Source organism: Schistocerca gregaria, chromosome 5, assembly GCF_023897955.1.
Source record: "Schistocerca gregaria isolate iqSchGreg1 chromosome 5, iqSchGreg1.2, whole genome shotgun sequence".
In the NCBI taxonomy this organism is placed as follows: domain Eukaryota; kingdom Metazoa; phylum Arthropoda; class Insecta; order Orthoptera; family Acrididae; genus Schistocerca; species Schistocerca gregaria.
Genome location: NC_064924.1, coordinates 612,286,853 through 612,314,383, shown reverse-complemented (window position 1 = coordinate 612,314,383; position 27,531 = coordinate 612,286,853). Strand labels below are relative to the sequence as shown.

General features: G+C 39.8%; 1 protein-coding gene across 2 annotated transcripts; it reads right to left on the bottom strand.

Moving 5' to 3' along the window:
* On the bottom strand, nucleotides 1-27,531 carry LOC126273000 (40S ribosomal protein S11). Of its 2 annotated transcripts, XM_049976362.1 has the most exons (5): nucleotides 27,434-27,531; nucleotides 19,868-19,993; nucleotides 19,692-19,808; nucleotides 328-533; nucleotides 1-163 (listed from the first exon to the last, which is right to left on the bottom strand). In XM_049976362.1, exons 1-5 carry the CDS (start codon nucleotides 27,443-27,445, stop codon nucleotides 40-42), a joined length of 585 nt encoding a protein of 194 aa, XP_049832319.1. In that variant the 5' UTR covers nucleotides 27,446-27,531; the 3' UTR covers nucleotides 1-39. The 2 variants fall into 2 exon arrangements, with proteins under 2 accessions (XP_049832319.1, XP_049832318.1); XM_049976361.1 differs by lacking the exon at nucleotides 19,868-19,993.

The following is a 27,531-nucleotide window of genomic DNA, read 5'->3' as shown; positions in this document are numbered from 1 at the left end:
CTAATTTATATGTTTTTATTTTGATTGAAATCCATACAGTTAGAATTTCTTGAAACTCTTCTTTGCACTTGTTCCTTTCGACACTTTTAGAACATTGAAGCGAACAGTTTTACTAAGAGGTCTGCATTCACCAACAGTTACCACATCGCCAATCTCCACATCCCTGTAAAGAAAAAATCCTAATGTAGTACGATGTAAAGTAACAAGAAGTTAATAAGTTGAAAGACATTTCTCAGATGAAGAAATTTTAATCAGTTTTTCAGAAGACCGTCAATGTTATCATCATAGCTTTAAGGTACTGTTAACAGACAAATATACATCAATTACCTGAAGCAAGGTGATAAGTGGACAGACATATTCCTGTGGCGTTTCTCAAACCTATTATATTTACGAATGTAGTGCAGGTAGTCCCGCCTGATAACAATAGTACGTTGCATTTTCATCTTCTGCACAACACCAGTTAAAATACGCCCTCGTATGGACACATTGCCTGTAAATGGGCACTTCTTGTCTATGTATGTACCCTCAATTGCCTGTGGAGAAAGTACAAGTTTCTGTATGAAAGCAATGCAGATGCAATTTTTTTTCCAAATGCCTCAGCAACTTAGTATATGTTCTTATCTTAATATTGTTAAGCTTAGGACTAACTGCATGCAACCAGCAACCACTGTTTTCCAACACCTCAATCTTTGCTGAATTGTTTAAGCTACCCAAATAGGATGGACTCTCATATGGTTTAGTTTCCAGTTGCAAAACAAACCTTTTACTTTTTACTGTATCAGCACCATAATGTTAAAAATAGTGAGCAAGTGGCAAAAGCCCAAATGATAAAGCTTAACATCTGGAGAAAAAAAAAAACAGACTGATACATTTGTCAAAGGGTGACTACATAGAGTAACTTTTAGAAATCACACTCCCCTCACCAATGCGAATGAAACTTTGCACAAAATAGATTCAGTGTTGTAGGTTGCTGTCATTGAAGAGCTGCAAGATCTGACAATTTTGACCAAATTTATAACCTCTCTCATCAAATACATAAACCTCTTTATGACTGCTAAATACCATCACAATTTTCTTTATTGTTGTTTCATTAGAAAGAGGGATTCTCTTAGTACTAGATGAGATTTTGTTTTGGAGTCCCTCAGGATAAGGAAAGTTTCCAGGTAACACAAATACGAGTTATTTACAGCTTTCTTAGAGCACAATGAACTGTCCTGTATAAACAATAAAAAGTTATCCCCAGTTAGATTAGCCCTTTTCTACAATAGACATGATCTCTACATTCCGAGCTGGACATGGCTTTGTTGCCTCTGTACTGCTCACCTGATATGCTACCTCTGCTAAGATGTCACCTTCCAGCTAGTATGAAATACTTATCTGACTTTGAGAAAACTATTCGCAGAAAAAAATTATTTTTGCCAACTTAAGAGTCTGATATCTTCGCTTGATAAAGGACTGAATTTCTTTTTCTTATTCATCATATTTACTGTGCTCCATCAAATTTAGTACAAGACTGCACAACATTTTAAAGGGTTTTCAGATATAAAGATACATTGCTTAAATTTTGCTTATGGTCAATTCTGGTTTGTACATTCCTATGTATGTAATGTGGGCAAGATATTGAAACATTATTTGAAACTGCAGAATGGTATCTCATTTTGCAAGTTCCCCCTGCATGACACCTATTTCCTTCCTTGCACATTGGGAATAATGTTATATCAAAGTTTTATAAACAGTTCAAGATATGGGAAATGAAATTTTTGCAAATGATAAGCCACATATATTGTACGATAAATACTAGAATTTTTATGCTGAAATATGGCAATAAGTTGTCCAGAGCAGGGAGAGGTCACTCAGAACAGGGCACGTACACACATCAATAGCACTTAAATGAAAACCATGTTTGAATACATCCTTGGCACCTGCGGAGCAACAGAGCGTGACATGTTAACTCTTTTGGAGCAGTCAAAGGATTAAAGAACGTAGCTACAAATATTTTCAGGTTTCATAAACAATCACTTGTTAAAACAGTGGTTTGTGAATGTTTGACAGTAGTATTTTTAAGCTCTTTTTTATAACCTCATCCATAAGTCGTCGTGGTCTTCAGTCCAGAAACTAGTTTGATGCCACACTATGCTACCCTACCCTGTGCAGGCCTCTTCATCTCTCAATACCTTCAGCAACCTACATCCTTCAGAATCTGCTTACTGCAGTTATCTCTTGGTCTCCATCTACGATTTTTACCCTCCATGCTTCCGTCCAATACTAAAATGGTGATCCCTTGATGCCTCAGAACATGTCCTACCAACCGATACCTTCTTTTAGTCAAGTTGTGCCACAAAGTCCTTTTCTCCCTAATTCTATTCAGTACGTCCTAATTAGTTGATCTACCCATCTAATCTTTGGCATTCTTCTGTAGCACCACATGTCAAAAGCTTCTATTCTCTTCTTGCCTAAACTATTTATTGTCCATGTTTCACTTCCATACATGGCTACACTCCATACAAATACATTCAGGGAAGACTTCTGACAAATCTAAACCTGATGTTAACAAATTTCTCTTCTTTAAAAACAATTTCCTTGCCATTGCCAGTCAACATTTTATATCCTCTCTACTTCAACCATCATCAGTTATTTTGCTCCCCAAACAGCAAAACTCCTTTACTACTTTAACTGTCTCATTTACTAATCTAATGCCTTCAGTATCACTCGACTTAATTCGACTACATTCCATTACCCTTGTTTTGGTTTTGCTGGTGTTCATCTTGTATCCTCCTTTCAAGACACTGTCCATTCCGTTCAACTACTCCTCCAGGTCCTTTGCTGTTTGACAGATTGAATAACATTTGGAGATAGGCTACAGCCCTGTCTCACTCCCTTCCCAACCACTGCTTCCCTCTCATACCCCTCGACTCTTATAACTGCCATCAAGTTTCTGTACAAATTGTAAATAGCCTTTCGTTCCCTGTATCTTACCCCTGCCACCTTTAGAATTTGGAAGAGAGTATTCCAGTCAACATTGTCAAAAGCTTTCTCTAACACTAGAAATACTAGAAACAGGTTTGCCTTTCCTTAATCTATCTTCTAAGAAAGTCATAGGGTCATTATTGCCTCTCATGTTCCAACATTTCTACAGAATCCAAACTGATCTTTACCAAGGTCAACTTCTACTAGTTCTTCCATTCATCTGTAAAGAATTCATGCTAGTATTTTGCAACCACGACTTATTAAACTGATAGTTCCATAATTTTCACACCTGTCAACACCTGCTTTCTTTGAGATTGGAATCTCATTATTCTTGAAGTATGAGGATATTTCAACTGTCTCGTGCATCTTGCTCACCAGATGGTAGAGTTTTGTCAAAGCTGGTTCTTCCAATGCTATCAGTAGTTCTCATGCAATGTTGTCTACTCCTGAGACCTTGTTTTGGCTTAGGACTTTCAGTGCTCTGTCAAATTCTTCACACAGTATCGTATATCCCATTTCAGCTTCAACTACATCCTCTTCTACTTCCACATTTTGTCCTGAATTACATTGCCCTTATATAGACCCTCTATATACTCCTTGCACCTTTCTGCTTTCCCTTCTTTACTTAGGACAGGTTTTCCATCTGCGTTCTTGATATTCATACAGGTGACTTTTCTGCAAAGGTCTCTTTAATTTTCCTGTAAGCAGTATATCTTACCCCTAGTGAGATATGCCTAGACATCCTCACACTTGTCCTCTAGCAATCCTTGCTTAACGATTTTGCACTTCCTGTCACACATTTCTGAGACATTTGTATTCCTTTTCACCTGCTTTGATTACTGCATTTTTGTATTTTCTCCTTTCATCAATTAAATTCAGTATCTCTTCTGTTACCCAAGGATTTCTACTAGCCCTCGTCTTAACCTACTCGATCCTCTGCTGCCTTTACTATTTCATCTATCAAAGCTACCCATTTTTCTTCTACTGTATTTCTTTCCCCTGCATTTGTCAATTGTTCCCTAATGGTTTCTCTGAAACTCACTACAACCCCTGGTTCTTTCAGTTTATCCAGGTCCCATCTCCTTGAATTCTTACCTTTTTGCAGTTTCTTCAATTTTAATCTACAATAAATTGTGGTCAGAATCCGCATCTGCCCCTTGGGAATGTCTTACAATTTAAAACCTGGTTCCTAAATATCTGTGTCTTAACATTATATAATCTATTTGAAATCTCCCAGTGTCTCGAGGCTTCTTCCTTGTATACAGCCATCTTTTCACAGTTCTTAAACCAAGTGTTCACTATGATTAAGTTATACTCTGTGCAAAATTCTCCAAACGGCTTCCTCTTTCATTTCTTACCCCCAGTCCATATTCACCTACTTTTCCTTTGCCTACTATCAAATTACAGTCCCCCATGACTTAAAATTTTCATCTCCCCTAACTATCTGAATAATTTCTTTTATCTCATGATACATTTCTTCAATCTCTTCACCTGTAGAACTAGTTGGCAAAGAAACTTACAGTGGTAGATGTGGTCTTGTCTATTTTGTCTACAATAATGCTGTCATTATGCTGTTCGTAGTAGCTCCTATTTTTAATTCATTATTAAAACTACTCCTGCATTACCCCTACTTGATTTTGTATTTATAAACCGGTATTCAACTGACCAGAAGTCCTGTTCCTCCTGCTACTGAACTTCACTAATTCCCATTATATTTAATTTTAACCTTTTCATTTCCCTTTTCAAATTTTCTAACCTACCTGTCCGATTAAGGTATCTGACATTCATTGCTCTGATCTGTAGAACACCAAGGTCTTTCTCCTAAGAAAGACATCGCCCTGAATAGTCCCCGCCTGGAGATCCAAGTAAGGACTGTTTCACTTCCAGAATATTTTACCCAAGAGGACACCATCAGGAAAAATTGCGGCTGTAGTTTTCCCTTGCTTTCAGCTGTCTGCAGTAGCAGCACAGCAAGGCCGTTTTGGTTAAGGTTACAAGGCCAGAACGGCCAGTTATCTAAACTGTTACCTCTGCAGCTACTGAAAAGACTGCTGCCCTCTTCTGGAACCATACATTTTCCTGGCCTCTCAACAGATACCCCTCCATTGTAGTTGCACCTATGGTACGGCTATCTGTATCGCTGAGACATGCAAGTTTCCCCACCAATGGCAAGGTCCATGGTTCATGACAGGGGGGGTACATAAATACTTCACATCAGGTTTGAGTACAAATTAAGTGCTGTATTAATAACAAGCAACTTGTCTGCAGAACACAAAAGGCACACCATATAGTTTTTTAGTTTAAAAATTATTGCAGCCACAACACAACTGAAAAATCCTTACCACTTATTTTCCTCCAACTCTGACCTTGAGCCATCAGTAATTTGGCCAAAACTGATGTATAGGAGGTCACAAATTCATTTTACCTGAAGTATTAATGTACATCTGCTTTCCATGTGTATCTTTTGACCAATTATATTACCTGTGATTTAATAATGTGAATGCTTGGATAAATTATGTTCAGGAACTTTAACAGTATGTGTAGAAATATGATCCTGCTTTGGGCAATAACAATGAAAAAATAAAGTTTACAATACTTGGTCAATACTACACCACAAAAACATTTATGATTTCTGTTCCATTCGTATTCTGCCACTTTACATTTTTAACAACTACCATTACTATTTATCATATTATTTCAGACCGATGATACCAGACACTGCTGGATGGAATACAAGTACTGGAAGCAGAACCTCAACAATTTTGTAGGACAATTAACATTTCTTCAAGTAACACTGATAATAGGTATTGACTTTTCTTTTTCTAATGTCGTTTATACTGCTAACTATGAGAACCATTTTGCTCATCACATGAGCTTTTGAAAATGCCCCAAAAATTAAATTTCAGGAAACACTATCTTTTTACCCAGATGTTACTAGTAATTTTTCATGCAACAACATACAATATTTTCATTTTCTGTAAAGACAGTTAAATTTAAGGTAAGGTAATAAGTAATTTTCAATTTAAGGTGATATAGCATTCAGAGTTTCCATCATTCACCAAATCTGTTCTGTTGTGTGTGCAGCTATCTGATAGACAAATCACATTGGAAGACTTTTACACCATTTCTGAAGAAAGCAAATGACTGGATGGTTGGTCTAATGATTAAAGGGACCAAACTGTGAGGTCATCACTCCCTCCTACCAGAAACAGGCAAATCAAAATTACATGCCAAAGTAGGGCCTAGTTTATGAAACCCAAGGAAAGAAAACCCCAAGGTTGATCAAAGGTTGAAGTCTACAGAAAAGATCAAGGCAGAAGAAAAAGCAGTAGGAAACAGTGGGGGCTGAAGTGCCCATTCCAGCAGTTCAGAAAGCAGCCGGAGACCTCCAAAATCGGAAAGTGGTATGAGGGGGGGGGGGGGGGACACCCACCACTTGTTAGAGGCACCAGTCAACAAAAACCAGGAACGACTAGCGAAAAAAAGATTGCAGGAAAAGCACAGGGAAACAGAGGAACACCACATCAAACAGAAGACACAAGAAGGTGGAAGAAAAGGGGTAGGGCGAGGTCTGAGGCACACCACCCAGCTCAGACAGCTGGTGCCCATTCGGGGTAGAGGAAGCAACAGGGCATCTCTAAGGGGACCTCCCTTAGAGAGAATGGTAAAAACCCCTTTCATGAATAAACTGTAAAACCAGATCCATCACTGAAGCACCATCCACTAACACCAAGTGCAGAATGTTGAAGATTTTACGAGGCCACTGCAGGGCAGCTAACATGTGCTGGATGCCAGTCACTTTGTGAAACAAGGTTTTTTCTCTCAAGAGTATGAATTTGCCCCCCACCCCGCTCCTGGATCAGGGCCTGCTGCGAATGAAAGAATTCATCTCACCAACACTCGAATAGAGTTGAATTTGGAACAAAATCCTGATATGGTGCATTTTTAAACTAGTAATTGAGTGTCAGGCCAATAGTTTGTGAAATGGCCCATTCTGAGTAAAAAATAAATGTGTGACTTCACTTGTATTGTCACAAAACCCGCAGCTATCAACTGCCCTCTATAATTAAATTATTTCATTCAAATATTAATAATTTGGCAAAAATCTTGTTTCAATATCTCAGACCCTTTATGGGATATAAGAGGAATTTATGAATATTTCATTCTAGTCCCCCCCCCCCCCCCCCCAACTGATCATGAGTTCGTGACGGAGTGCTTTACATACAATCCATTTTATCAAGATAGGAAACCAACAGTGGTATCGCTCCAAGTTTAAAGAATGATTCAATATGTTTTCTTCATTTAATACACAGCAACATGTAACATAACTCACCAAACACAATATCTGTTTTTCACTGCTAACTAAGAATTTCTAGCAGTAGTTACCTACTAATGAAATATCACAATAACTGTGGCTATTAACGAAATGATACACTTTTCATCATGAAGCTTACTACTATTAAACTTCAAAACGTGCGAGAAAGAGTATTACTGATTGGTTTCTCTGAAAAGCATTTGAGAAAGATCTTAGCACACAGTCAAGAAAACCTGACATTTTACTATGGTCACCTGCCAACGCACTTGCACACACTGGCAACTACGCTTCCCTTCACTCACTCCACACTGAACTGTCAGAAGTCGAGGATATCGTACAAATATATATTGGGAACGATCTGTTTGAATATATTAGCAACAAACCCAAAAAGCACTGAGCCAAAATTGCAATAAAAGGAAACTGGATTTCAAAAATGCCAAATCTGTCAATGTTATGGGACCCAACCTTAGACAATGGTTTGGGCTTGCTATCCTTATGGGAATTGTAAGGAAAGTAAGGATCAATGATTATTGGTCAACGAATCCGTTGACAGATACACCGATATTTCGTAAAAAGATGTCCTGCAATGGATTCAGACAAATATTATCATTTTTACATTTTTCTGGCAGCAACAATAAACTGGATAGTGCTGACCAGCTTGTCAGTGTGCAATTCGTAATTGATTCTTTTTCGAAAAAGTTTAAAGAAACATTTAACCCAAGTCAAAACATCAACTGATGAAGGAATGATACTGAAGCGTGGACAGTTAAATTTTAAAGTTCACAATTCATCGAAAATTGCGAAATACAGCATACTCATTCGGAAGCTGTGTAATTTGAGTACGGGATACATTTCCTCATTCAAGATATATTCCAGCACTGGACAGCCTTTAGCAAAAACAGTAACAGAACTACTGACACCTTCTGATGGAAAGTGGCATCACCTCTGCATGGATATTTATTATAACATTGTAGAACTTTCAAAGTGGATTTTGTGGAACGATACAGCAAAACAGGATTTCCGGAAAATTAAAGCGCGCAAAGTATATGTGTTCGAAGCTTGTCGTCAACAGAAAGGTGACAACACCCAGTAACAAGCCAAGTAATCTGACTTAGCGCTGCTGGCGCCAAGTGAATAAATTTGTAAGAGACATGCAGACAGCAAAGTGTTGTTACAATAGGCCTGGGCACAAAGCCATCTAAAGGCCAAAAGGTGGTCGAGAGATGGATGCCATTTGCTGTGTTGGTGGCGCAGCAGTAGTCTTTAACAGCCATAGCTATTTCAAGGGTCTACCAAGAGACAGTCTTTCGACGGGGAGAATCCGAAGATGATGAAATCTCAGACGGAGCTGCCAAAATAATGGGATGTGTCAAACTATGCACGGACTTATCAATGCCATCATGTGATGGACACGTTGGGATGGCAGCCAAGGAAAAGGCATACCAATGTGCACTATTAAGTGCCCTCCTGAGAGGGCATCCAGGTGAGGAATGCTGGAGAAAAGGTAAGACGATTGGAAAGTGATCACTGTCACACAAAACATCATGAACAGCCCACTGAACAGGCGAGGACTCCAGGACTACAGATGGAAAGATCATTGACCAAAAAAGTGTCGTGTGCCACAGTTAAGTGTGAGGAGGCTCCAGTGTTGAGGAGGCAGAGATCTAGTCCTGCCAACAGGTCTTCAACAATCCGGCTGCGGGCAATGGTCGCAGTACCATCCCAAAGAGGGTTATGAACTTTAAAGTCCCCAAGGAGAAGGGAAGGGAGCTGCCTAAGAAGGTATGGTGAGCAGGAAGGGTAGAAGGCCAGGCAGGGGAGGAGGTATAGACTGCATATTGTAACAGATTAAATGGATCTGAATGACAAACTTCCAGCACAGTATGAAGAGAAACCCAAGTACTATGTCTGTGTGGACCAAAACACACACACCACTGGAGGCTCACAAAGGACCTATCCAGTTCCAGCACAAAGCTTGGAAGCTATGAAGAGTTGGCGAACGAGTGTACACAAAAGAAAATTCCTGCAATCTGACAACCAACAGAGCAGAGAGAATGAAGAGTGCAATTTCAGAAGGTGGCAATTATAACCATCAGTTACAATGGACAATTGTACACGGAACAGCTAAGAATGGGTCAATGTGTCACATCAGTTGTCTATCACTGGTATGGACGGAGAGGCTCCTATAAATGTTAAGACTGGACCCTGATTGACACGGAGGGGGCAACAACCCCTGGGATGTCGGAGGGAGTGCCTCATTCCGAGATTTATGCACATTCTCCTTCTCCTTGGAACAGTGATGGGAGGCGTGGTCAGGAAGACACGTCGCACCAATATCAGGATCTGAAGAGACCAAGTGGCCTTAGGTCCACAGAATGTTGGCCCTGGATCCAAGTCTAAGTACAGGCTGCTTCTCTGGGAGATACAGAGTAGGGGGGCTCCTAGAGGGAGCCCCTTCTCCAGCAGGTGCCAGAGAAGAGTGTTTATTCTCCGGCTAAGGAAAAGTTGTGGCTCTATGCAGCAAGGGAACAGAACCACCCGGGAGGAGGAAAGGGAAGGAAAGTAAAAAAGGAGGAAGGAGCAAAGAATGCAATAGAAGCCAAGACTGACAAAGATACCAGATGAAGGTGGTCAAATTTCTGTTGGGCCTCAGAGTAGGAGAAACACTTGAGAGCTTAGAATTCATGAACTTCCTTTCATTTTTATAGATCCGGCAAGCAAGGAGAATGTGGGCTGAAACAGTTCATGCACTTGGGTTGTGGGGTGCAAGGACTCCCCACATGGAGATGTTTGGTTTGGTTTTTCTTTACTTTAGAGCACAAAAACAACTGGGGTCACACAGAGAGGACTGCCACAGTCCCAGCAAATAGGATTTGCTTCACATTGCAAAGATGTGACCAAACAAAAGACACCACAAACAGCATATTAGAGAAGAGATATACGTCTTCACATCACAATGCTAAACCATAACTGACTTTTCCAGAAGGGACCCCCTCAAAAGCCAGGATAAAAGCACCACTATCAATGCAATTGTCCTTAGCACCTCCATGGACACCCGCGATGAAATGAATGCTGTGCCATTATATGTTAGTCCAGAGTTCATCAGATTAAAGGTGACGGTCCCTGTGGAAAATGATGCCCTGGATCATATTTATGGACTGGTGAGGACTCATGCCCATCAGGATGTCTAAGTTTTAGCAAGGACAAGGGGAAGCCGACTGACTGGATTAAGGGTTTATTTCAGTAGTGAACCAGATCCCACCGTACTCAATTGTGTTAACTTTGCCAAACTTATCTTTGACATGTTCTACAGAAAAACAGTGGTTTGGTCTCCCCACCTGTCCTGGAACAAATCAAGCTATGGGGAAAGTGTTTCACTCCAAGCTGAAGGCTAAGGAAGCAAAGGTAAGAGTAAGAGAGAACGTTCCTGCCTGAAGATCCAGCTGCAGAAGAGCGACCAGAAGTAAGGAGCTTAGCACACTTTAGTCATTGTTGTGAGTACCAATGCTCCAAAATGATGAGCAAGCAGTCCTAGGCATATGCGAGGCAGTAAGAGCTCAGATGTGAGGCAGTGAGAGCTCAGATACCACAAGCATGATTCCCGTGTTGTCAGGGGCCTCGGGCAGATGGGTACACAACAGCTCCACCATGTCAACTGGCTAGATACGCTGGTGACCTAGTGAGTGGCAGGGGCTAAGTGGGGAAGAAAGGGGGAAGGGGAGGAGGGGGAGAGAAACTCACACCACAGTAGTTCTTTTTACCCAGAAACAATTTAGAAAGGGAGATCAAATCCCAAGGGAAGCAGCCAGGTCATCAAAGGGAAACACTGGTGGTTGTGATGGTGGGAGGACAGCAGGGGTTTGAGGAAGAGAATGCAGCCTGAGATAGAAGAAAGATTACAATAGGTTGGGGCCCTGTACACATGCCACACGTACTCACAAAAGGACAGTGGACCCATAGGGGGAAAAGCATGTGAACTGTACTGCAATTCAAATGTGGATTTTGCTGCTAAACTGTGGGCATTACAATTTATCTACACGCAACTTGTGCAGTTGGATATGGAATGCAGATAAGAACAGTATCAGACATTCAGAATTCCTATGAAATGGCACAAGTTTAACAACATACTACGAGGTGCATTCAAGTTTTAAGGCCTCCGAGTTTTTTTCTCCGGACTGGGAAGAGATAGAAACATGTGCATTGTTTTAAAATGAGGCCATGTTCACTGTCAATACGTCCCAGAGATGGCAGCATCGTACGGCAGATGGAATTTTACCGCCAGCGGCGAGAATGAGAACTGTTTTAAATACTTAAAATGGCGACGTTTTCCTTTCTTGAACAGTGTGCAATCATTCGTTTTCTGTATTTGCGTGGTGTGAAACCAATTGAAATTCATCGACAGTTGAGAGAGACGTGGTGATGGAGTTATGGATGTGTCGAAAGTGTGTTCGTGGGTGCAACAGTTTAATGAAGGCAGAGCATCGTGTGACAACAAACCGAAACAACCTCGGGCTCCCACAAGCCGGTCTCACGACGTTATTGAGAAAGTGGAGATAATTGTTTTGGGGGATCGCCTCCAGAGTTGGCATTTCTGTGGGTTCTGTGCACACAATCCTGCATGACGACCTGAAAAGTGTCATCCAGGTGGGTGCCACGAATGCTGACGGACGACCAGATGGCTGCCCGTGTGGCATGCTGCCAAGCAATGTTGACACGGAACGACAGCATTAATGGGACTTTCTTTTCATCGGTTGTGACAATGGATGAGACGTGGATGCCATTTTTCAATCCAGAGACAAAGTGCCAGTCAGCTCAAAGGAAGCACACAGATTCACCGCCAAGAAAAAAATTTCGGGTAATCACCAGTGCTGAAAAAATGATGTTCTGGGACAGCGAGGGCGTAATCCTTACCCATTACATTCCAAAGGGCACTACGGTAACAGGTGCATCCTGCGAAAATGTTTTGAAGAAGAAATTCCTTCCTGCACTGCAACAAAAACGTCCGGAAGGCTGTTTCACCAAGACAACGCACCCGCACATCGAGCTAACGTTACGCACAAGTTTCTTCGTGATAACAACTCTGAAGTGATCCCTCATGCTCCCTACTCACCTGACCTGGCTCCTAGTGACTTGACTTTTTCCAACAATGAAAGACACACTCCGTGGCCCCACATTCACCAGCCGTGCTGCTATTGCCTCAGTGATTTTCCAGTGGTCAAAACAGACTCCTAAAGAAGCCTTCGCAGCTGCCATGGATTCATGGCATCAGCGTTGTGAAAAATGTGTACGTCGGCAGGGCGATTACGTCGAGAAGTAACGCCACTCATCGATTTCGCGTGAGTAGTTAATTCGAAAAAAAATCAGAGGCCTTAGAACTTGAATGCACCTCGTATAGACAGACTTCTGTTTAGCAAATGTCATCAGATTTTCCTATAGCAAAACTCTCACCTGTGAAGCATCCAGACATTGCCTCAGTTTGTAAACCAAGTCCACGACTTGCCAATACCAACGCCACATACAGAATATAAAGTTGATGATGAAACAAAGGAAGATGGTTTGCTTTCCTCTTCCAGTAACACATCAGATCATGACTACCAATCTGGAGAAGGTATTCATTTAATAAACAATGCTGACCCTAATGACCTCATATCGGACCTGGCACTAACAAAAGTTAAAGCTGAACTGCTCAGGTGATGTATTAAAGAATTTAATTTGTTTGCACTGGGTACAACTACGCATTTTCACCACAAACACAAAGAACTTGTGGAATCCTCAGCAATGAGTGAGGCTATTTGCTACTATACGAACATTTGATGTCATGTCAAGCCTTGGGGGTGGAACAACATTAAAGCATGGCAATTTTTCACCGACTCGCCTAAAAAAAGTTTGAAAGCAGCATTAGCACACAATGGGAACAAATATGCATCAATACTGGTTGGATCTTCCCACCTGAAAGAGAGATACAGAACTATGTCACTACTTCTTGAAAAAATATTGTATCATGAGTTCAAAAGGCATATCTGTGGTGATTAAAAAGTTATCGCCACTCATCAGAATGCAGACATTACCACAAGTACTGCTACTTCATCTGTGTGCAGGACAACAAGGTAGAAAGAACCACTACATGAAGAAATACTGGCAAATCAAAAACAATGCAGCTAGGAAATAAATATGTTCTTTGTGTGCCATTGATTGGCCGTGGCAAAATAAATCGTAAAACCACCTCACACCAAGGTGGGCTCATGAATTTCATGAAGGCATTAGATGACAACTGATGCTTTTCAGTACCTGTGCAACATATTTCCAGAGTTGAGATACGAAAAAGTGGTGTGTTCAGAGGTCCACAAACAAGGAAGGTAATTGCCGACACCCCCTCCAAAACTAACTTAATGATACTGAAAGAAATGCATGGATGGCATTCAAATCAATTTTAGTGAATTTCCTTGGAAATTATAAAACTCTCACATCTTTCACAAAAATCTAGGTTCACTCAGAGACAAACATAGTGAACATTTTCACAGGGACATCTTGGTGATGCAGCACTGATGGTTGATTACTGCTGGACACTTCAGCATGACACGCCAAATGCTCGTCACAAACAAGTCTGATACTAAAATGTAGACTTCCACAGAATTCGTCAACCGACCATGGCATAACAACCAAGCCTGCAGTTAAGAAATTCAAAGCAAACACAGTTTAAATTAAAGAAGTATTTTCAGAGTGTATTTTGTGTATTATATATTAAAGTCTAGATATTAATACACAGTCTGTGCACCACATGACTCAATCTCTCAATTTTCTTACCTAATGCCAAGTCCATTGCTACTCTATGTAACAATAATTGTTCTAGTGAAATATGAACTGTTCAAGGAGTACATCTGAACAATGGGCGAGAAGGAGAAATAAATGGTTTGTAGATTTTGAATCAGCCTTTTTCACTTGTCTTAGAACAAGTGTTGGACACAAGACACCCACATTTCTTTAAAACTGATTTTCCAGTGTAATAACAAAAGATACACATGGTTTAGCACCCTGGCATATACAAATTCAGCTATCTATGAGGGTTGGCTGAAAAGTAATGCCTCCACCTTCGTAACTCTTCAACAGTTGGCAGCATTGGTATGCGGCAGGCACTGGCTTGTTTCATAGCCTCTTCTCTACAGTTCCAGATGGCAGGAAGCCTTAGCATTGAACACTTGTGTTACAGTGTGAAGTATGGAACCCTGGGCAGACAGTTGGTTGATGTGATTTAAGCAACATGCAGTCATTGAATTCTTGACAGCAGAAGGTGTCACCCCAAAGGAGATTCATCAGAGAATGAAAGCAGTTTATGGAGATTTTGTTGATGTGAGTACTGTGTGTCACTGGGCACATATGTTTAAAGATGTGGAGGCAGAAACATCTGACCTGCAGTGACAAACAAAGAGTCGGACGTCCTGTGACAGCAACCACAGAGCTTCACAAGCAAAATGTTGACAGACTGATTCAGGACAATCGTCTTATCACTCCAAGGAATTGCAAGCACAATTGGCATTTCACAAGAACTTGTGGGTCACATTATTGCTTTGCTTGGCTATTGGAAGATATGTGCACGATGGGTACCCCAGATGCAGACTCCAGACTTCAGAGACTGAATCTCTATCGTATGACATCCTCCATACAGTCCAGATTTAGCATAGTCTTTACTTCCATCTGTTCCCGATAATGAAAGACAATCTGCAGAGACATCATTATGCTTCTGATAAAGACTGTGGTTGCAGAAACAGAGTGTCTACTTTTTCTGTGACGACTTCAGAAAACTTGATTGTTCGCAAAATGTATCGAATTGACTGGTGATTATATGGAAAAGTGAATCTTCGTAATTAAAGATGACATTCTAAGCATTATTTCTACATTTGATTTAATAAACCATTCCCATCCAAACCAAATTAATGAAGGTGGAAGCATTACTTTTCATTCAACCCTTATATCTAGTTACATGAAAGTTTTACATCTGCACAGAAAAGTAACTGCTTGTACATTGACTTTTGCTGTCAACGAGGGCTATAGAGCAAGTTCTAATATAAGCGCATAGCCTAATGCAACTGAACACACAGAATACTTCGATGTGACGGATTCTGACTAAAGATACAACTGTAATATGCACCCATGTATCGTCAAAAATCTCACTACTGCGAACATTAAGCCAGATGAATCAATCACAAATTCAGGGTAACAAAAGTAAGAGACTACTAACATCAGGATACAATATGCAAATTCCTCTAAAACAGTGTGCAAGATTCTTTTCAGGACAGTGAAAATTGGCACTGCAGTCAGGCCTAAAGGTCACTGATGGCATGACAACTTTTTCATCAATAAATGTTGACTCATATGCTTATGTTACACGTATTTCAGGTAACAAATTAGAGACATTCTTGAACCAGTCATTTCCCCACAGAACCCAGAAAAACCCTCGAGAAAAATACTATTTCAAAACACTTATCGCAGTTTTCTTCAGCAATATATTTCCATGTTAACATAAATGCTCACAATAAAATTAGAAACAGCAATTTAAGCTACTGGGTTATTCTTCATACGTAATGTAACAGCAAAGGTTACTAAGACAATGCACAAAACAGCACATATCTTAGCATTCTTCAGATTGCTTCCATTATTCGAATGGAAAATTAAGAACATATAATTTATAGAGGATTCTATAAGCTCAGCACTGTAACTTGGGTAGCTGGCACCCAGGACGAACTTCAACTTTCACTCCCCTGACATCCCATTTCCCGTAAGTCTGGTTTTACTGATTAGTCAGTTTATTCATTTATGGAAATGTTTAGAACTATTGACTAAGTAAAAGGTACACATCTCAATCGGTATGCATGCAACAGCATTTGACAAATATGTTCCAAAATATTTCGCATAAAAATGGTATTTTTCTGGGGCTCATACTTCGGATTCTACTGGTAACAGAGCTAGAGGACATTTGTACACGCAACAGAAGAAACGTCATCCTAATGCCACTATCTCACAGTGCAAGGTATGTGTTACACACTTTTGTAAAATCATTTGAGAAAGATTGCAGAGTATGCACCTCGATTCTGTCATCGCCAACCAGTCGAAAGATGGCTAACACTGTGGGCCTCTCCTTATAAATGAACAAATATTAACAAATTAACTTGCCCGGTGCTTTGGACAGTAATTGGTCCTGTGCATTGGCCACCATATCCTGTGTGGACTCTACCCTACTGGTACACAAAACACATGTAAAAATGTAGTGTCAAATGAACACACACACAAATGTGTCACAGAATTGAGAAATCTGTTGCAAAATTAGTTTTGCAACATTTCAATTTCACAAAAAAACTATCAAACTTTTGCAGACCAATACAATTCTTTCACATGGGTGACATCCTGCTGCATCAGAGGAAAGAAGGTAAACAATAGTGTTAAACAAGAGTGTATTCACATTTTTTGTGCTCCAATCAAGACTTTTTCTGCTGGTTTCCATGTGTATCATACAATACACAGTATAGTACACAAAGTCCAAAACAGCTCTGCTTGGGGTAATGGCATGTTCCCTTTTCACTGTGATTGAGAATCAATGCAAAGCCATACAATGCAAAGCCATACACAACAAATGCAAAATATACTCAATTTTTGTTGCATTGACTCACTTGGCGCAGTGAGAGTTTCCATTAAGTAGTTGCAAAAGAAACATCTCTGCCAGCTGGGGGTGGGGAAAGTTTTAATCTACTTAGGTTTCCCTTTTAAATGTATCCACTTCCTTACATTTTAGTAAGTGTCCTCCAATCCAATCTTTCCCTTCTTTTTTTCTGCCTGTCACCAAACTGCACCGCTATGGAAACGGCACACACCCTGGCTCCCATACCATTGTTATACCATATATAGCCTACATCAAGCTTTAAATTTATCTTATTTATGTTGTGAGGTTCATTCATGACCAAGATTACACAACTGTACAGCTCACAACAACTTATATCTGTAATCTTATTAACAGCAGCACAAAGAGGGAGAAATGTAATATTAGTCACTTCTACTTTACTAGTGTGACAATAGGGTACTTCAGTATGGAGTTCAAATTATGAGTAACATTTGTTAGAGATTTCCAAGTAGAGAATGGGAGACTGAATAAATTTAAAAAGGAGTACCAGACATGTCACAAAGATTTTTTACTGATCACTGTTCATGCTCACAACTATCATCAAATACCAAACTCTACACAAGCGAAGTTATTAATGGCCTTTCAAGTTTTCCTCACCCTATAAAAGTACACTGTACGACATAAGCTTATGGCAAACTCCTGGCAGTGTTTCGATGATTATCAACATCAAATTAGCAGCTATGCCACAAGTCACTGCCAGATCTCTCTCTCTCTCTTCCTACAAAGTTAACATTCTTATTAAACCAAATACACACACACACACACACACACACACACACACACACACACACACACACGACAGTTTTTAACCACTAATAAATACTTATATTACAAAATAACCACTGACATAACTAATTTAATGTTACTCAAGAAGAAAAATATCACTCACAGTCTATTAGGTAAGATTTACACACAGCAAATTAGTAATAAAATGTTCGTAAGAGGAACTCCCATTTTTAGATAATTAGTAATCTTGCACGAATGTTACAAGAGGTTTTCGGAATGTACCTCAAAAGTGGGTTGAACGTGACAGTGTGGCACATGAAATTGTGGGTGTATGAGAAAGAACAGCTACAATATTGTTTCTATATTATTTATTGGAACGTAGGTTGTATTCACTGATCTATGTAGGCCACAGTCGTGGTTGGGTGGCGACTAGGCTGTAGCACAGCTTCAAGAATGGGTTGATTTAAAAGATGATCTGGATACCTGTTGGTTGTAAACTTGACATGGGACTGTAAATACCGTGAAGCATGTGGCAATAACAATGTCCTGGATAATCATGGGAAGACATGCCAGAAAAGATTTTTTTATAGCAAATGGCATGAAGATTTCATTTCAATTGTGAGAGAAATAATTTAACATAACAACCAGAACATACTACTTGCTACGAGTGCATAAAGGAATTTTGGGAACTATTCATTTGCAGAGGCAAATACAAAAGTGTAATGAATTATTTAAAAGTCATGTCTCTCAGCTTTTGGCATCTGTTGGCACTACTGATGTGTAATATATGTATTCTGAAAAATTCCCGATACAAACAGGAAATAACGAAAAAATGAAATGACATTTCCAATCTAACAGCTCTCCTGTGACACCATGTATCAATGTCGCACCTCAACCAGAATTCTGCCTCTGATTTGAGATCATTAACAACATTGCCACAGAAAAGCTGCAGATATGTGGTATACTTAACAGAAACATCAATATGTAGTATGATTAGAATATTAATGCAACGACAGCTTCAAATTTGATTCCTTTGTATGTCAGCAGCATAAATATCATCAGCTTTTCACTGGTCAGCCCATCCAACTGGCTGTGTCCAATTTGACATGGAGATGTCAACAACTGCTCTATAATGCCAACAAATGCAGTATGTGGACTTTTTCAATCAAGTTTCGTAGAGAAAGGTAAAGGTAACTAATGTGATATGACAATTCTTGTTATGGTGTATATTTTATACCTATTGCATTTCAGTGAGTAGTTCAACTCTGCTATTTTGATGTCATGAGAAAGCAAATGAGTGATAATGGCAGATTAAATCTTTGCTACTCAAGTACAAACATTTGCAGCTGTTTGATGACCATTTAGGACACACACAAATACCATCACAGTGAACTATTCAACAGACTACAATCCAACACACAATGACATTTTATTAAATTAACTGTATCCATTGTTTTATTAAAATACTGCAACTGGTAGTGTATCCTTATGTCCTAAAATGGCACCTTGACAGCATCCACAGATTTGCTGAATTATTTTAAGAAAGAAGTTCAATGGAATTTACATTCCATAAGACAATATGTAAAATTCAACAGCCAACAGCATAGTCATGCAATATCCAGAAGTCCCATGCACATTCCACACCACAAAATACATATCAATACAAACTTCTCCAAAAAAATGAAAAATATAAATAATGCATGCAAGACAAATGAGAACTACAGTCCAACACCAGAATCACATTTTATTAAGTGTTGCCAAGTCAGTTCTTCCAAGTAGAGCTCCCACAATATCTTTCTGGTTCATCAGGTACGTAAAAACAACAAAATATTTTCCACTTCCAAATGACGAGCACAGCACAAGGACTTTCACATGAAATTCCTGCTGACAATTCACAAGAAATTACAGACCCAGATACACCTTAACTTCTTAATCACTGTATAACCAACACCAAAGCTGACCCTTTTACTGTCCCAAGTAACCCCATGCTCTGCTAGGATTCCACTAACAAACCTCTCGCGGGGTCTTGAAACCAAGACCAATATTACGATGGCGCCTAAGAACTTTCTTCTTTGACCCAGTTTTCCGGTTAAGGTTGAGGTGCGGCTGCTTTTGGAATGCCTTCTCTGTCTGTTACATCACAAAGAAAAAAAGAAAACATTAATACACAATAACAAATAATCACATACCTCTCTTGGTGTTTTAAAACCCAAACCAATGTTACGAGTGTAACGGAGAGACTTCCGTTTCTTGGCACCTAAGCCTTTTTTACGGTTAAGAAATATTGTTGGCTGTTTTTGAAACGAGCGCTCACTCTGCAAAATTAAACAGTTCATATTAGTTTTCATATATAAAAATTATCCACAACTAGTAGGGTACATTAGAAACCATTTTAAGTGCAAGAGTCATGTGATAAAACAGAAATGATCTCTCACGGTAAATAACTACAGTTCTTCAGAACAGAAACTAGTTTTGATTCACTGGAAACTTACCATGCACCAGACTCCTCCATTGCTATGAACACCAGCTGAACTCTAAGTAAGTTCCTGACATTTAACATTTATTAAAATGATATGCATTTTCTGAACATTCTGTAAGAAAGTATGCATGGGCATGTGTTGTAAAAACTATGTCACACCCTTTCAAGATAGCATTAAAATGTTCAGGTATTCTAAAACGTTACAAACACAAGTAAGACAATTTCCCACGGAAGAAAACTGACATTTCACAGAACCTTAAATAGGGTTGCCCCAAGTTTCCTGAAGTGATACTGCCCAATTTTGAGACAATTTTTAAATATCAAGAGTAAGCAAAGACGAAGTTGACAAAAAATGCAAGGACTTCTGTATACCTAAACATGTCAGCAAAAATCGTAAGAACTCATATTTTGTAATGAATTTTTTTAGCTGGAGAAAACAAGCCAAATGGTATGTATGTTTCATTAAGACCACTGAAGTTTAATTTCAATAAAACTTAACATATTTGGTAACAAAAATACACATTTCATTGGAGTTGCAAGACAGATTTAAAATACCTGCAATTAACTTAGAAATAATTCTCAGAAAAAAGTAAGCCTCTTGATGATGTTTTGGTTTGTGGGGCACTCAACTGAGTGGTTTTCAGCGTCCGTACAAATTCCCAACTTTTGCTCATTCCAAACTCGCCACTTTCATGAATGATGGTAAAATGATGAGGACAACACAAACACCCTGTCACCTCAAGGCACGTGAAAATCCCTGAACCCGAGGCTCCGCACTCTGGAAGCGAGAACATGACCGCGAGCTGTGAAGTACGCCTCTTGAAGGAAGTGTAGAAGATAGTGAAGAGTTGTGTAAACCAACACTATAAGTGACGGCCCATAAAATGTAGATTTTATTATGTTCGCTATTGTCAGTAAATACCCACTGTTTATGACTTATTATTTTACAGGCATTGTATGGTTTTACTTTCAAAAAATACATGAGTACATAGCGTACAAACTGCCACAATTTTCATCTTATCGGCCACACTTTCTAATACGACTTTAGAAGTTCCAAAATGCACTAGAATAAATAATATGTTAATAAGACGCCACACTGTACAATGTACTTGCGGTGAGACAGCCACCATTTCTAAAATCCATAACATTACAACACACACAGACAGACTTGGCCTGCGGGCAGAGCAGTGTCACTAGATCCTACAGAGTGGGCCTGCACATTAGTGGGAAACAACGGGTTTCACGTCCGCAGCCCTGATCTGTTCGAGATACCCACAGAAATGGCATGCAATTTTGGTCCTTCACAGAAGTCCACTCATGTCGCCAGCTATTCACATGCCAGAGACATCATGTTGATGAAATGAGACTGCGGTGATCTCTCCACACAACATAACTGTTAAACATTACTACTGCAGATAGGTAGCAACTCTCCGAAAAGACAACAGCTGAGCCGCAGACACACATACACAGACAAGACAATCACACTTTCACAAACAAATTTTTGGCCATATCCTTTGTCAGAAAACAAGAGTGCACACACCTAATACACACATGACCATCTCCGGCAGCTGAACCAACAGCCTCTGAGAATAAGATCCAAACAAACCACTCTTCACACCTCCCTGCCTCTCGACGACAGCTGGTAGACTACTTGCAAGAAGTGATGGTAGCACTAACTGCAAGCTGAGGTAGTAGTAGAAAGGGGAGAAGCAAGAAGAATTGTGGCAGCCCTGTTATAACACTTACCACATTCATGTCATGGTCTGTTAAAACAGAGGATAAATCCATAGGCAACTTAGCTTCTGCCCTCTTATTTGAACAAAGAACATGCAAATAAGTGCACTGTGATCTGTAGACCACAAGCACTACACAATAGAGACCTCCCACAGCAGCAAGAAGCTATGCATCATACAGCTGTATCCTACACAAAGATGAGCGAAAAGAGAGCCAATCTGCATTACTGGAAGGATGTATGCCATAGCTGATGTCTCCTTTAGTATAAACAGCTTACTTGCTTATGTATGTTTGAGCAATTGCCAGCGGGCTAATGCGCAGAGCTGAATTCGGGTATGAGCAGTGCCTTCTCCCAATTCTGGCTACTTGAGGTGTGTTATATGAGCAATAGCAGCTAGTACCCCGACTCTACCCAGGAAAATCTTTCCGGTGCACCCAAGCTGCCAGATTCACGCATGCACAGAGCAAGCCGAGTTATAGTACGCGAAGGAACTTGCCCCCCTTCTTGCAGCGGTGTACCGTAGGTCTCTAGAAGAGCGAAGCGTTCCAAAAGATTGGAAAAGGGCACAGGTCATCCCCGTTTTCAAGAAGGGACGTCAAACAGATGTGCAGAACTATAGACCTATATCTCTAATGTCGATCAGTTGTAGAATTTTGGAACACGTATTATGTTCGAGTATGTCTTTTCTGGAGACTAGAAATTTACTCTGTAGGAATCAGCATGGGTTTCGAAAAAGACGGTCGTGTGAAACCCAGCTCGCGCTATTCGTCCACGAGACTCAGAGGGCCTTAGACACGGGTTCACAGGTAGATGCCGTGTTTCTTGACTTCTGCAAGGCGTTTGACACAGTTCCCCACAGTCGTTTAATGAACAAAGTAAGAGCATACGGACTATCAGATCAATTGTGTATTTGGATTGAGGAGTGCCTAGATAACAGAACGCAGCACGTCATTCTCAATGGAGAGAAGTCTTCCGAAGTAAGAGTGATTTCAGGTGTGCCGCAGGGGAGTGTCCTAGGACCGTTGCTATTCACAATATACATAAATGACCTGGTGGATGACATCGGAAGTTCACTGAGGCTTTTTGCAGATGATGCTGTGGTGCATCGAGAGGTTGTAACAATGGAAAATTGTACTGAAATGCAGGAGGATCTGCACCAAATTGACGCATGGTGCACGGAATGGCAATTGAATCTCAATGTAGACAAGTGTAATGTGATGCGAATACATAGAAAGATAGGTCCCTTATCATTTAGCTACAAAATAGCAGGTCAGCAACTGGAAGCAGTTAATTCCATAAATTATCTGGGAGTACGCATTAGGAGTGATTTTAAATGGAATGATCATATAAAGTTGATCGTCGGTAAACCAGATGCCAGACAGATTCATTGGAAGAATCCTAAGGAAATGCAATCCGACAACAAAGGAAGTAGGTTACAGTACGCTTGTTCGCCCAATACCTGAATACTGCTCAGCAGTGTGGGATCCACACCAGGTAGGGTTGATAGAAGAGATAGAGAAGATCCAACGGAGAGCAGCGCGCTTTGTCACAGGATCATTTAGTAATTGCAAGAGCGTTACGGAGATGATAGGTAAACTCCAGTGGAAGACTCTGCAGGAGAGACGCTCAGTAGCTCGGTACGGGCTTTTTGTTAAAGTTTCGGGAACATACCTTCACCGAAGAGTCAAGCAGTATATTGCTCCCTCCTACGTATATCTCGCGAAGAGAGCATCAGGATAAAATCAGAGAGATTAGAGCCCATACAGAAGCATACCAACAATCCTCCTTTCCACGTACAATACGAGACTGGAATAGAAGGGAGAACCGATAGAGGTACTCAGGGTACCCTCCGCCACACACCGTCAGGTGGCTTGCGGAGTACGGCTGTAGATAGTGGGAGGAGAGGAGGGGGGGCGGGGTGTCATTCTCCATATGAACCGTGAATATGTTTCGTCATATTGCTGTTCTGTCTTCGTTTACAAGTCAAATGAAAAAACGATTTCTGTGGCCAGGAGCTATCAAGGAAATCAATATACATTCTCATAATCATGAAAGACCAAAATAAGTAGATCCAATTTTCTGATTTTATATTATTCACATGTTATTGCAATCAACACTTAATACCTTAATGAAGGCATTTCTGTCAATTTCATATAGAAATTTGATACAAAGGGTTTCATTCCACACTGTTGGCTACTTTCACCTTTGTTCAATTTCAAGTGCAAATTTTCATCATCTGGGACGAATGAAATACTGCAATTAAGAACCAAACATAAGAATGCAGTACTGAACATAAAAAAATTGGTATCACAAAAACCACAAGAAAATCTGAATATCAGTTAATTCAGAATGCATCTGGACATAGAAATGTGCAATTAGAGTGGAATGAAGCATTTTAGTACGGTTTATGAAATTCCGATGCTGTTGGAGTAGTCACTGATGTCCTGTTCCTTTTTTTTGACACTAAGATCTCTTAATGCTATATACGTAGGAACATACATAAACATTGACTTGAAGCTGACTAGGTAGGCAAATTTGGTCAGTAGTTTTCAACTAAATATTTTGTTTCAAATATATTGACAACTGTAGCAGAATTTTACAAATCTGCCTTCTATGGAACAATGCTTTTCGACCACAAGGGACTTTTTTAGTAGTTCCTCTAGGTGTGAAGTTATTTCTTAATTTGTGTTTAATTTTAAATTTATAGAATGCCGTTCTATGCTAAATTGTAGACTGGCAGCATACCGTGTTTTATCGTCTTAACTCCCCACATGGCTTTATATATATTCCTAGAGTAGAATAAACTGTCAGTTGTACAGTTTCTTTGCCTCCCAGACAACCTTGTTAATTTTTTACACATTGAAATAGTCATGAAATTTTTTGTCCTTTATTCTGGTGTAAGCTATACAAGAAACTTTTTTTGCAAGAAATTTGTTACATCTTACTAGCTTTTTGCAGTGCTGTGTAAATGTAAACCTGATCGGAACGCTACATAACAATATTGAAGAGTACGAATTTACAAAAAGAAAAAAATATCTGTCGAAGTCACCGCACAGCAAAATGCTATGGTACTTTGAGTTGTTGAGTAGAGTTTTGAAATTAATAAGCCTAGTACTGCTTCATTATTTGCATTCCTTATCAGGGTAGAATTTATAAAAACTGCTCAAGGCACAACTCCTAGGTCCTCTCAACAACATGTCGCAGAGCTGCTACCTGTGACCACTTGAGAGACCACAAGAGGCTCCCAAATGTAGTATGGACATCTGCACGGTGCCAAAATCCCACTAAGAAAAACAAGAAATGTAAACCGTGTGTAAAGAAGCATGAGTGAGGGACACTTATCACTTTACGATTTACTACCTTCATAGTGTTAAGTAGAGGACACTAAAGTAACAAGCTATCTTTTCTCAATCAAGCAACTAAAATTTTAGCATGTCAGTACTCTACAAATATAAAACCAAAGCAAATTCCAGTTCACATAATGTACTAAACTGATGTGGCTGCATAATGATCCCATCAAAATGTGTTAAATTGCTTGAAAAGTTACTTTCAATTAAGTTATTTTGCAAATTATGTGTTGCTTCAAACCTTGCAGTACACTACATTCTTTGGACTTATCTGTCTGTACATTACTTTCCCCACAATTCCGGTCAGTACCGAACCAGCTTACACAACAATTCACGTATGGTTACAGCAGCTGAATTATCAGACTGACTTAGTATCTTCATGAATTCTCAGAAGACCGTCGTCAATATCACCATGTAGCTCAAAAGCTGCAAATTTAGCAACAATCAAAAGTTTGCTAATAAGTGGAAGTGATCGTAACCATAGTAAAGTCACAGAATTTGTATTCCACATGACACACTAGCGAATCCAACTTAAGATTTGCAGATGCTTCACCACGCATGAAATTCCACACAAAAATGCGAAGAAAAGTATGAGCAGAGCAAGCACCAAGAACGGTCTGCCTACATCGTCATAGCTACGCACACACAGTACAGCCTGTTGTCTAGCAACTGCTCACACAAACATTTTGCTTCCTATCTATACAAAGCTCTGCACCTCAATAATGTCGAGATAGAATCTGATTATCACTGCATGCCTCCTTGACTTGGCTGCTACATCTGCTGTTTCATTTTCCATAACATGCACTCAGGACAAAGATCCTTCCCCAGCTTTTGAGGATGGAGAAGACAGTCCTGAATTTTCTGGCCTACCTTATCCACTGTACACAAATGTCGTGTTAAGGATACTCAGACAACCTGAAAAGATGAGTATAGCAGCCACAACAAACCTACACTTGTCTCCTCAAGACTGCATGTAAACTGGCATTGCTTAAGCAAATAACATTCCAAGTTATTACTCAAGTTCACTGTAAAAATGTTAGCAACAGTAAATCAAAAACTGGTTTCCACCTGGTACATTAAAAATCTACCAGTGATCACTTGAGAGACCACAAGAGGCTCCCATATGTGGTATGGACATCTTCACGGCGTCAAAAAAATCCCATTAAGAAAACAAGAAAGGCAAACCGTGTGTAAAGAAGCATGAATGAGGGGCACTTTTATCGCTTTACGATTTACTACCTTCACAGTGTTACGTAGCTGACATTGAAGTGACAAGCTATCCTTTCTCAATCCAGCAACCAAAATTTTAGCATGTCAATACCCTACAAACATAAAACCAAAGCCAATCCTAATTCACATAATGTACTAAACTAACGTGGCTGCATAATAATGCCATTAAGATGTGTTAAATTGGTCGAAAAGTTACTTTCAAATAAGTTATTTTGCAAACTAAGTGTTCCTTCAAACCTTGCAGTACACTACATTCTTTGGATTTTGTTGTAAGCGGGAAAACACGTATCTGTCTGTACATTACTTTCCCCACAATTCCAGCCCATAGTGAACCAGCTTGCACAACAATTCACGTGTGGTTACAGCAGCTGAATTATCAGATTGACTTAGTATCTTCATGAAGTTTCAGAAGACCGTCGTCAATATCATCATATAACTCAAAGGCTGCAAATTTAGCAACAATCGAAAGTTTGCTAATGCTTGGAAGTGATCGTAACCATAGTAAGTCACAGAATTTGTATTCCACATGACACACTAGCGAATCGAACTTAAGATTTGCGGACTGCATATAAATATTACTACGGTTTCGCTACTACCCTTACCCATAAACTTTAACACGACCAAACACTTCCTGGAAGAACAAAGGCTAAGGTTCAGTGATAAAGCTTCACTAGTGTATAACAATTTTTCCCCTAGATCAACAATCCGCAAGACACCCGACATTATGTGAAGATAACTATTGAAGATAACAAGTCCGTGAAACTCAATCACCCTAAAACTGTATAATACATGCGGCAACCCGTTCACTACTAACGCCACGTGCTCATGAACCTACAACGGCACGCTATCGAAACTGCATAAAAACCATAATACTGCAGAGAGAATGCTCAAATAATTTACTAAACCCAAAGCCAATATCAAATTCAATAATAAGCACACGATAAATTAAATATAATATACTTACTTGATCCGCCATATTCGTTGAAGAAAGGAAGAAAACTTCGTTCACTCCCGACGCAACCAACCACTTCCACCAAAGAACTGAAAACCAAAGAAACTCAC

Bases quoted from the DNA above. Each gene is read 5' to 3' on its own strand.
- LOC126273000 (XM_049976362.1), bottom strand. The intron at 534-19,691 runs GTTTGTTAGTGG...CTTTCTCCACAG, and splicing joins GTTTCAAGACCCCGCGAGAG to GCAATTGAGGGTACATACAT. The intron at 164-327 runs GTAATTGATGTA...TTTTCTTTACAG, and splicing joins CACTTATCACCTTGCTTCAG to GGATGTGGAGATTGGCGATG.